Source organism: Lissotriton vulgaris, chromosome 9 (assembly GCF_964263255.1).
Source record: "Lissotriton vulgaris chromosome 9, aLisVul1.2, whole genome shotgun sequence".
NCBI classification, from domain to species: Eukaryota; Metazoa; Chordata; class Amphibia; order Caudata; family Salamandridae; genus Lissotriton; species Lissotriton vulgaris.
The window spans coordinates 356,417,237-356,429,689 of NC_141697.1; the positions used below are offsets into that span (position 1 = coordinate 356,417,237).

Consider the following 12,453-nt stretch of genomic DNA (forward strand, 5'->3'; position numbering starts at 1 on the left):
AGCAGTTGCATTGGCAGCACGCCAACACCTCACTCATGGTCCTTTAGCGGACCAGGAGCGTGGATTACCAACATTTTTTGCTGAAGCATCTACATCTATAGGTCGAGATATCTTTGAGGCTAGACCAAATAACTAAGCCACACCTTAAGGCTAAATCCGAGAATGATAATGCCAAAGAGGCACCTGATTCTTCTAAACTGCACTGGGATAAACAAAAAAACTTAAGACAAAAGGTAGTCATGAAATAGATCTCCCAAACCGGAGCCCAATGAAAATCACTATATCCTCTATACCTGTGATACACTTAAACAGCTGTACATTGATACACCCCCTTCTTCAGGGCTCACTCAACAAACGCCTGGAGAAAAGAGGTCAACAAGACTGCAGACAAAAAGAGTATGCAAAACTGAGAAACTACTCACAACGCTCATCTGTCATAATCAAAAAAGGAAGCGAAACTTCTCCAACAAAAGCTTTAATTAAAAAATAAGAAAGTGGCAGGTATTATCATTAAATTTGCCCCACATATGGAGGACACTACTTCAGTATAAGGAGTGGGCCTGACACCGCTAGACAGCGCAGCGGAGGTCACAATAGTTTGCCAGACTCTTCAAGAGTTTCTGATGGCGAGAGCTACTAATGAATTTATTCAAGTTGAAGCACCAGATCAGCAGTTCAGCTATTCTGACAGACTGGTTGATTTGGACATCTCAATTGAGGGTGATATACCGTGTACCAATCAATACATTTTTAGGGAAAATTTAACAAATCCTTATGGCATTCTCTTTGCCGAAGTGGATTGGCCAAAAGGAAATAAAATGAGAGTGGCCCTTCGGTCCAAAGGAACAGGGCTCCGAATCAGACTGTAAAGGTACAATGTTTTTCTTTCAGAATAAGAGGTTGTCACAAGGGCTCATTTATCCTTATTCCATCTCTCCATAGATCAGGTTATGGAACATACTTGCACATTAGATTAGAACCTGGTTACAATCACGTGCCTGCATTGATTATTTGTACAAATTAGTAAACAATTATGACGGATTGTAATGTTATGTGTTTTGTCTCTTTGTTTTCTCTTTATACACATTTTATTTGCATGTAATGTGTGTGCGATCATGTATTTTAACAACAGAGAAGTAGCAAACATCTTTTCAATGGATGTTTTACTATGCATAGGATTAGATGATTGTATATGTATATTGGGATCTGTAATAAGCTTTTTTATTAAATATTTGATGCAGTCATTACTGTTGTGGCACTTTACTTGGGTGTGGGGCTGTGTACATGACCTGTGAATAAGTCAGAGATCTATGCAAGTTGGAATATGAATACATGAGTCCTTGTGACGATCTATGATTCCAAAGGGAAATTATAAGGTTCTTTAGGCACAAATTGCGTGCTCATATAATTGCATGCAACAGAGCAGGCTATTTGCCTGTCCACGACTGGTCCAAAAGTACCAGAAACCCTGAACGCAAATGGGTGTATTACTCCAGCCCCATGGGATGCAGATATGCCGTACAGTGAGCCAGGAATTATGGAACCATGGCGGTTTTGGGACATTGGAACCTGTCTGGTTACTGGACTAAACCAGCATCAGCACCAAGTACAAGTTCTGTGTTTCTGGTACTTTTGTACCAGTCCCCAGATATATGTGTATGCCATTTGTGTGTAATGAACATTAGAATTGCACCGTGGTACCAATATTCCTTTTGTCCCAACAAATGTCTTGCACTAATTCGGGATAGAGTATGGTGGCTCCAGTACTAATCCTACCCCCCCTTTTTTCTCACCCATTTGGGCACACTAATGATGTTTCTTAATGTTTCTTAATGTTTTTCATGACATTTCGTCAAAAAATTTTCAACATGTGTTGAGTGTGATTAAATAACACGGTAACACAAGTATAAATCGTTTCTCAGATTTCCTTTTTTTTATTCACAACTGTATTTTGTCTATTCTCACGATTTCAATGTAGTAGTACTGGAACCACCATACTCTATACTGCTTGACACCCAGGTCCCAGTGATTTTGGGTATACCCTTTTCTTTAATGTTGCACCAATTCGGACTATAAGAATCCAGCAGAAACATGTTGGCAAGCTGAGGGTCATAGGACAACAGTACTTCTTTTTTGTCTCTCCCCATAATTATCATAAGTATAATTATTTTCATAGAGCCCATCCACCACGTGAATAAAGGGATACCTGGGCATGGATGAGTCATTTTCAGTAGTAATATCAATCTCCAGTCACACAAAAAGAATATTTTTATATCTTCACTGACACAAAAAGGTGGATTTTCTTTCAAAGGAAAGCAACCACCTGCAAGGGAAGAGAATCATTCTAAGCAGTTAGTGAAGATCCAACTATGTTCCCACTGGGAACGTGAAACTTCAAAACAATAAAGTACCCGTGTGCCCAATGCATACGTAAACCGTCAGAGCTGAAGTAACGTAGTGACGTTTCTTAAACTGCAGGGGAAGATTAGGCTTTCCTTTTAATATGCAATCCTCACTCACTCGCTCTAGTAGTGACATGCTCCACCATCTGGTTCATCCTGAATGCTGAAAGCCAGGATGGGCTCAACCATATTCCAGGGAGCTCTTTGTGTATAAGATATAAAAATAACTTCTTTCTCCGTCCTTGTTCCAAGGCACTGTTAAACAAGAGTATGCCACAGAGTGGGCCCTTGCACAAGCCCCAGCATTATAATACCACCATGTAGGCTGAGATAAAAACTCACTATATCGAGTTGGGCCCCCCATTTTTCCATTAGTTTAGACAGGTCATTTGTTTTGTATTTTACGAGTAACTTATACGTCCCACTAATGACTGATTTCGTTTTTTTAGAATATAAACCGGTCCATATATCACATTCTGTAATATTTCAAATCTTTTTTTTTATTAATTAAAAAATCATGAATCTGTAGATACTTATATCTGGCATGTTCTGGTAGATCGTATGCTATTTTAAGCATACTGAAGTCAGCAAACCCCTGTGGGCCATATAAATCGGCCAAAGTATTAATTCCCTTCTCGGCCCATATGTTATTAGTATTGTCGGAAAATACACTTGGAAGACCTGGGGTGCGCCATAACGGTAGCTTTGGATGGAAAAATGAAGTCCTACTATAAGTCAGTATGTTTTTCCATATCTTTACTATATCCCTGGCCGTCTTGAACCTTACCCTCTTGAAATAGTTGGGGTCATTTAGTCTAAACAAAAACATGTTTGACTCTTGTTTCAGCATAAATTGATGAAAAAATGTACTTCCCCCTTTATGAAGTAAAGAACGTAATCGTAAGACAAATGAAGACCAAAAGTACAACTTAAAATCTGGAAAATTAAGCCCTCCCTCGTTCGTGGTGTTTTTCAAGTATTTCAATGATCTTCTTGCTTTTTTGTAGCCCCAGATAAAGCTATTAAAAATGCCATCTAATTGTTGAAAAAAACGGTTATTCAGTGCTAACGGGATCAATCGAAATAGGTATAAAAATTTAGGTAATACCTTCATCTTAATAAGATTGATTCTGCCGATAATATTCAAGGGTAACCTATGCCATTTCTTTAAAATTAAAGCTGTGGATTTGATTAATTCGTTGTAATTAATATGATTTATTTCTTGTATTTTGGCCGTAATCTTAACACCAAGATAAGTAGCTACCTTGCAGATCTCTGGAGTGGTCGTAGATGGTGAGTAGTTGGCAATAACTTGCGTCTTTTGTATATTAAGCCTGTATCCAGACTCTTTCCCAAATTTAGTAGCTTCTAATTTAATTCCTCTTAGAGCTTGATTTATATTGTGTGTATAAACAGCAATATCGTCAGCGTAAGCGGTCAGTTTAAGCTCTTTTGAGCCAGAGCTGAAAGGGACAATCAGGTTTTGAGAATTGAGAGCCATTAGAAAAGGTTCTAAAGAAAGAGCAAATAAAAGAGGTGAGAGAGGGCAGCCTTGGCGTGTGCCACGCAGAATTGGGAAATCTGAGGAAGTTAAACCGTTATTGCTAGTACAAGCAATGGGGTTATTATATAAGGCCTGTATACCCCTCAGAAACCTTCCCCTAAACCCTATTTTGGACAACGCACTCCAGAGATAGTTCCACCCCACTCGATCAAATGCTTTTTCTGCATCTAATAAGATCATGCCTAATGGGGTGGATTCTATCTCTGCGACATCAAAGGCCGTGATAGCCGTGTTTACATGTGAGGTGGTGTCTCTCCCAGAAATAAAGCTGTGCTGTTGTGTGTTAACTAGTTGGGGAATAATAGGTGCCAGTCTAAGTGCAAGTATTTTAGCAAAAAGTTTAGCGTCTGTATTATTCAATGAGATTGGTCGGTATGACCCCCTCTCTTCCTTTGGTTTATCCTTTTTTTAAAAGAATATTATTTTTGCCTTATTCCATGATTTGGGTGCATTTCCGTTCGTTCCTACTGACTGCATAACTTCTAATAATAGTAAGTCTAATTCAGGCAAACAGGCCTTGTATTACTCTAACGGGATGGTATCTTCCCATGCTGCTTTGCCCCCGGGCAAGGAATTGATAGCCTGGTGTAACTCTATCATTGTTAAATCGTCAGACAAATAGCTCAGATCTGGCCTATCATCAGACCTCGGTGTATATTTATCAATATAATCCCGTATAAGGTCAGAATCCGGTTGATTTTCTGGGGTATATAGAGTTTTGTAGAAGCTAGCAAATTGCTCTAACACTTCCTGTCGATTATTATATATATTGTTATCTGACCCCCGGATGTTGGAAATTAAAGAGCCTAAATGTCACCATGAAGCAAATAGAGAACTCGCTGTCTAATATTAATAAGCTAGTTAGATCTTCCAGCCTTAGGCTACAGCAGTTTAGAACAACTTGTATGCTCTATTACACTCCGGCAAGAATCTCTAGGTGGTCCCCTAATCCTGACTTTACAGATCGTACAAAATGCCCTAAATGCTCCGAAGTAGCTGCTAATCTAGTACACATGCTATTCTCTTGCCCCAAGCTTAAGACTTTTTGGGATAAGGTCCAAGATACATGTAGACTTAAGAAGATTGGGCTGCCCATGCTTTCTGCTTCTTTAATTCTGTTAGATTGTAATACTTCCCCAACCGCTCAATCTCCCTTGGCAACTATACTAATTTCTTGTGCTAAATTAACTATCGGAAGAGCCTGGATTGCTACGGATCCACCTACTGTTTGGGATTAGTGGGCTCTAGTAATGGAAATATATTCCAAGGAACTTGCCCTAGCAAATACAAGGGGTGGACGCTCTTTGGTCAAATTTGAAAGAAAATGGGGAACCTGTTGTTTGACTTGATAGGACTCTGTCAAGCCTTATCTTTATCTGACCCATTATGAAATATATTAGCTACTTTTTTTTTTCTCCTGTTGTTTTATGAATTTGTATGTATGTGATCTTTTGGTGTTCGATTAATGATACCTTCAGTACTTCATATTTCTTATGTATTTGATTTGTATATTTAATAATTTTCTCTTGATATCATCCATGTCCTGGATATATAGATGTATTGTTCTTTTCTTTTTCTGTCAGCCTGTTTACATTAAAAAATTGTTAAAAAAAAACTCACTATATCATATTATACTTAAACATTTCAGCTCACAAGTGCAACCACAGCACCCAATCAAGCATGAAGCTGGTATGAATGAAAGATTGTTGGCTCAGGGGAAATGCATAAATGTGGTAACTTCCATTACAGCCTTAGAGGCTGTCACAAAGGCCCGCATGAAAGCCTTACATCCTAGATTGATACAGTGGGTCACCTCCTTGACAGCTACTGAAGTTGATTATGGATGGAACTTATTATGACTTTGGTGGTGCTCCTGTGGCACCACCACCACTCTGTCTGCAGGAGTGCTGCTGCGGTTTCACAGCGGTGGCTGTGTCACGTTCATAGAAGTGACAGCGCCTGCAGTACAATCCTGCATGGTGTTGCATGCATGCCACAGTGTGCAGAAAAGGGGTGCAATTAGAGAGGGGCACAAAATGCTCCCCCAGCATGCACCATCCAGCTGGTAGTTGCCTCTCCACCATCATTTTCATGGTGGACTCACTGCCTTGATAAGGGTGGTGAAAAGGCAACTCGTAATATGCTTGGCTGATTTAGGCTGGTTGCAGATCCTTGATCCTGGAAAAACCAGCGGTCTCGTGGCAGTCCGACCACAACAATAAAAATACTGCTGGTGAACCCGCAGTGTGGTGATGGGTTGACCCCCTCCACGAGGACGGTGGTCCTGAGGACAGCCATACTTGTAATAAGGCCCTATGTCTTGTAGTTCCTATAAACTACAATATACACTGAGGGCTGGTGTCCAGACTGATTCTAGACACCCCCATTGGGTATGTTAACCTGTATACCAGCTAGCTCACAGTGCCACTAGAAACCCTCTTACCAACAAGAGAATAGTTCTTGGCAACTATTGAACATTACAACCCTGATCCCCCAGGACAGTGGAAAAAGTGCGATACTTTTCGCTCAGTCACTCATGCGTACTCTGTCTCACAGAGATATACACAGAATAAATGGTGGGGACGTTTTTCAATAAGCATTTATTGAACAAGCGTCATTCTAGTGTAAAATAGGTGTTCTGAAACAACTGTTAGACAGAAACAGATATAAATGAATAGAAGCACTAGCAGAGTAAAAGGATGGTAGAGTTCTACCATTCTGCTAAAACAATGAATTCTGGCAAGCATATAAAATACATGACTGTAAAATGCGTACTCCTACGATGCGAGCCTAACTAGATGTACCTAAGTGTACCTAGCATTTATACAGGTGAAAAAGCCATGAATCCCTCTAGGATAAAGTCAGCCTCGTTACCTGAAGTGAAAGATTGTGGGACCCCATTTTGGTCTCGAGATGGACAACCCGCAAGGGATGTCGGACCACTGAAAGCTGGAGTGTCTGCATTCAGGAACCTCAGCATCTTGTGTCAGTGTGTCAGCATGGACGTCCTTTTCTCCTCTGACTACCTCAGCAAGATATGGTGTTTATGTACCCAAAGTGGTACCCTCAGGGGTACTACCTTACAGTGTCATGTTGGACTTAGGATGACGGAAGGAATGACCCTTTTACATAGTTATTATGCAGGAGATGATAGTCCTGCTGAGTTTTCGAGAATCCTCATGCATAATGGATGAGGCTAGTTTTCAGGGGAAAACCTATGTGCTGTAAGAAGTATCATAACTAGGTAAAAGGTCAGTCCCAAGAACCGTTATGAAGTGGTAGGGGAGAATAGAGGGGAAAGGTTAGGTGACTCCCTGAGCCTATATTGGGGTACCTATATGAAACATAACAGTCTTTGGCTCTGCACTACAACACAAGATTTCCTCTAATATGAAGAAGCATACCCTAGGCCCAGTGATGTTTTGCCTCTTGACCAGGATGACATTATTGTCTATACTGACAGTTCAGCCCAGACCAAAGTTGGAACTAAACAGCAATACTCAGAAAACCTTTTACCTAAGCTCTATGGGATGGTACTGCCCAAATGATTAAACTCAAAGCTCTAATTCTAGCCCGAAAGGATAAAGATACAGAATTTCCCACTCTCATAGTGTGTGATTCAGATTACTGTGTCCAGTCTTTTAATGAGCATTTCCATTACTGGTGCCTGAATAGATTCAGAGACTCAAAAGGGAACGCTATCAAGCGCGAAGTGTTTTGAGAAAATGTGACATATCTTAAAGAATACATTTTTTACCTTTAGGGACATCTTTTGTTTACATGCCTAAGGGCTCTTGTTTATCTTTATTGATTGACACTTTCATTTTTTATTTCAAATAAACACCTTTTTATAACTGAGCATTTATATTAAAGTGAGTCAGGTCTTCATTTTTACTAGAGGCTTTTGCACTATAGTAGTGGACGAAGCAGGGAAAATTAGTGGTGGGAAAAAGCTGATCTCTGGTGGATCTATGTATGTGCTAGAACTTTGTTACATGCTTACTCTTTCCTGAGGGAGCGTCTCCACATCTCTAATTTTTCAACAGATAGAGCATCTTCCACCTTCTCCATGTTTCCTTCATTTGGTAAAATGAACAGTGCTGACGCATTTCCGGCGTAGGGCAGTTCTACTATGGTGCAGCCCAATTTTCGATCTCTCCATGAGCGATTTGAAGTGTAGCTGTGCATCATAGGGACTCGTACGGTAGTAACATTGTTGACAAAGAAATCGGCTTCTTTTGTTAGCTTGGGGTCAAATGGTTTTTCCCACTTGCCTTAAAAAAAAAGAGAAAGTGAGAAAGAAATGTTAAAAATAAAAGTCGTTTGGGGGAGATAATATGAGAGAGAAGAGAGAATGAGCAAAAGGAAGAAGGCAAAAGAAAGAATGTGGGAGAAAGGCAGAAAAGGCTGAACACATATTTAATGAGAAAGAAAGAAAACTGAGGGGAAGGTAGTATAGAAAAAAGAATGTGAATGAAGTAGAGAGGGTGAGAGAGCGGCAAATGAAGCGAGATCTTCACAGATTCATTTACATAACTAAAGTTAGGCAAAACTTTAATAAGATTTTGCTTCGGTTTGGATCACTTTTGTTCCGCAACCCCAATGCAAAATCCATGTTGGGATTTTGCCAGCTATGCAAATCAAAATTTGTGTTGGATGTGATCACAAAAGTAACAGAAGGAAGTGCTGAAAACTACCTTACACTACCTTGCATCAGGGAGGCAATGCATAGATGGAGAATGGGTTTTCACCTGCAGTCACCCAAGTATTTTAATAAAGTCAGTTAACATGGGCTTGTGCCAAAAATGGTGAGCTTACCCGAGTCTGGGGTAACAAGGAAAAATGTATTTATTTCTCCTTGTTACATGCTCTTTAATTGCATGCCATTTTTTGCAGCACACACAAAAAAAGAAATAAGCCTCGAAGAATAGTTTTCGAGCTGGAAGGTATCTAATCCTGCGCAAGAGCTATTCTGACTACAACCCAGGTACCCTTAGGTTGTGATGTAAGAGAGCCTGCTTTGATGTCCTTGTGGGCCAACAATTCCTCCTGTTACCTCCAGTAAGCCCCTTACAGCATGATTGCTTAGAGGTCATCGGAGGCCACGCCCCCTTTCTCCACCACTCTGGTGTACTGCTGGTTCATGGTGCACTACTGGCTGGGGGATAAAGCCGCCTTGGCTCTAGAGGGTCCTTGGAGGCCAACTCACCCACCTGTCACCTCCAGTAAGTCCCACACAGCTGGATTGCTAAGAAGATGTTAAAAGCCACACGTCCTTTCTCCACCACCCTGCAAAAGCGTCTCCTGGTGCACTACTGGTTTTGGGAAGAAGTCCACTTTAGTCCTGAGGCCCTCAGTAGTACAGTGGAATTCATAGATTTCTATCAGCTTTACAAAGTTGTTGCATAAGTTAATTCATTTATCTTGCGCTTTAGGATTAATTTTTTATTTACTGTTGTTTTTTTGAGCTCACAGTGTCACTACTATTGTGTCAAAGATCATATGGCCACACCTTCTCAAACATCATCAGGGTCAGAACCTAATGTGATGTCACTTTCTGTGATGTCTTCAGCAGCTGAAGTTTTGAATTATGTCACTTCCGCTATCCCTCACATTTCGGTGAATCAATGCCAATGTTCCTTTACTCTGAATAGTGCTTCAATAATTTTACATTACTCCATCATAGGTGTAGACTAGAGAGAGCTAGGCAGAATTCCTGCTGTTCAGCAGGCATGGACAAATATTTCTAAACAACATCAGAAAAAACACTTTATGTCTATATATGTTGGGAGTTAAAAAGCACAGTTTAAACCCATATGCTACATTGGGCTGTTGGCAATTAATGGGAGAGATGTCAAATCTGCATTGCTTTGCTCATGTGGTTTGTGTCAATGTTAAATCACTATTTGGAACTTCCACATATTAGATTGGTTACAAAAAGGTTAGGTTTCTTCTTACCCACCATTTTTGTTGAGGTGCATCAGAACATTCCCCCCCCCCACCCCCCATGTTGGTTGCAGACCTCGGTAGAAGTTCTTGCTGTATTCAATATGAATTGTAGGAAGGCAGCCTTCTGTATCCCTCCGAAAGAAGCATCTTGTTACCTTTGAAAAGTGTTTATAACTTTACAGTTTACCAATTATCAAAATCCTACATTAGTTACCAGTGAGGTTTTTGATCCAATTCAAATTTGGCTGCTTGCTTAATGAAGCCTTGGTGTTGATATGTTCATCCTTTCTGTGAGCAGACTTGCACTTGTGGAGAACCTCAGTTTACCAAAGTAAGGGTTCTATAGAATTGGAAATCCCAAATATTTGTAGGGAATTCACTTTGCAGCTGGTTCAGAAGTAGCACTGGATCACTGGAATTATTTTCCGGTATCAAGTCCCAACAGTGATATGTTTCAGAAAATAAGTGTAAACTTTATTTTTTATAAACTGCCTTTGGTTTCCATGAATGTTTTTTTCTTGGGGTATCTGTTGATTATATTTGCTGGGCTGCACCGTTGTATATTTTGTATGAATTTCATGCTTTGTAATGGGAAAATGGAAAATTATAATTGATATACAGTCATCCTTTAGATGTCTGGCAAATTCTACACTTCATGCAAAAACGTATAAAATAACTAAAATAAAGGGCCTTGTATAGAAAATGCCTCAAGGCTTTGTGCCCCCAAGCAATTGTTCATTGTGGTGAGCGTAGACATAGAGATTGGTTTAAAAGAGAGGAGCTCATTTTGAACATAAAAGAGAGGAGCTTAAAGCCTGGCTAATATACAGAACATTTTGCCTCAAGAAGCAAAGGCCTGGTATCAGAACAATCATTGAGAGCCAAGTGTGTTTTTTTTTCTTAATTCCCTCCTCGGGCTGCTTAGTGAAGTCAACATGCTTGGTGGTGGGATGATGTGATCCCTCATCCTTAGCTCCAATGTCATCTAAATGTCACTAACATATTTGCTGTACTGTTATCAACCGAATCGAAAATTAGATAAAATATTCCTAACCAAAATAATCAGATTTATGATACTGTACTATCATAAGGTTCTAGTGAATATTTTACATCAATTTTAACAGGAAGGGTTAATGAAGAATATTTATTCAAAATGCATCATTATAATTGGATAACAGTGAAAGATAAGGATGTATTTCACCAAGGGGTCTGAGTGACATCAAACAGATAAGGAGAACAAAGGTCGAGTTGGGTATGATTTTACTGTTAACCTATATATACCTTTATGTTATTTGTAGCCCCCCCTCACACATACTCATTTGCCCCTGCTTTAAACTGCTTGGTAGGGATAGAGGAGTAATAGGAAAGCCAAACATTCTCCTCCCTGTTCCAAATGCCAAATAAATGAATTTCGCCATCCTCTGTGCATTGCCTACCCCAAGTCCTGAAGCTATGTTCGGTGCTCTCCATCAGAAAAGAGAGCAAGCACTGCATTAGCAGGCCTCTGAGAGATCCATGTTAGTGGAGCCTGAATTTTCTTTATCACATAGCAACTGTGAGAACAAACGTCTGTTTCCAACTGTTGCTGTGTTGCACCAGTGAATAACCAGATATGAATCTGTTATTAATGGTAGTAGCTCACAGTGGAAGCTACACATAACAGATGTACGTGTATGCATCAGATGATTTACAATATAGTAAGGAAAGCAATATCTCAGTTCTACTTTTTTAGCTATACATTTCAATGAATGCACAAGGCTCATTCACCACAAAGGGCCAGCAATAATTTATGATTTCAACGAGATCTAGAAATCCTACTCACTCTCTAGATATCAACTACAGTCTTACAGAATAAAACCAACACAGTCTAACCAGGGAAATGAAAATAAATTAATGAGAAAAATGTGAGCCCTGGAGAACTCCACAGGCGGACATTTAAAATATGACATACAGGAATTATAGCAACTATTTGCATATGCATTTCCAACCATGATAGTCAGTGAGGCTGTCATTTCAAGATTCGTTCCAAAAAGTAGGGAAAGGTAGCTTTAACATTATCCGGTGTCAGTTTATGCCGTTGCTGCTTAGACAGTAAAGTGTTATGCTTGCATGAGGAAGCAGACTTTTGCCTAAACAGCGTTAAGACAAGTGAAAAGAATCAAAGAATGATCAACCCAAAGTAAATCCACTGATGAGAATGGACAAATGTATCCTATAAAGCCTGTTAATTACTGGCTCATGGATCATCACAACTGGGCTAGAAATAGTGATATTGTAAAAAAGAGAGCAAATGTTTAATTTAAGGGATAAGAGACTGTCAAATCCCTTTTCAAATGGCCAAGGATCAAGCAGGACCTACAGGGCCCAACCTGGGGGTTGAGACTTTTTATTCTGATATCCAAGGGCCCGACCTACTGTGGGTCCTGCACAACTGGGTCAAGTACCACATCAGCTCTTGACTTTCATTTATGGCACGGGTCGAGCAGTTCAGTGCTTCTCAGTGGAGGAGATAGATAATTGGTATAAACACAGGCTCTA

At 39.9% G+C, this 12,453-nt stretch overlaps 1 protein-coding gene across 1 annotated transcript in view; it reads right to left on the reverse strand.

Moving 5' to 3' along the window:
• LOC147690125 (alpha-1-antitrypsin-like) overlaps positions 1–12,453 on the reverse strand; it is a 95,575-nt gene that overhangs the window by 27,985 nt on the left and 55,137 nt on the right. The window contains exon 3 of the mRNA XM_086937726.1: positions 7,970–8,240. Coding sequence (XP_086793852.1) covers positions 7,970–8,240 — 271 coding nt within the window. The remainder of the gene's footprint in view (positions 1–7,969; positions 8,241–12,453) is intronic.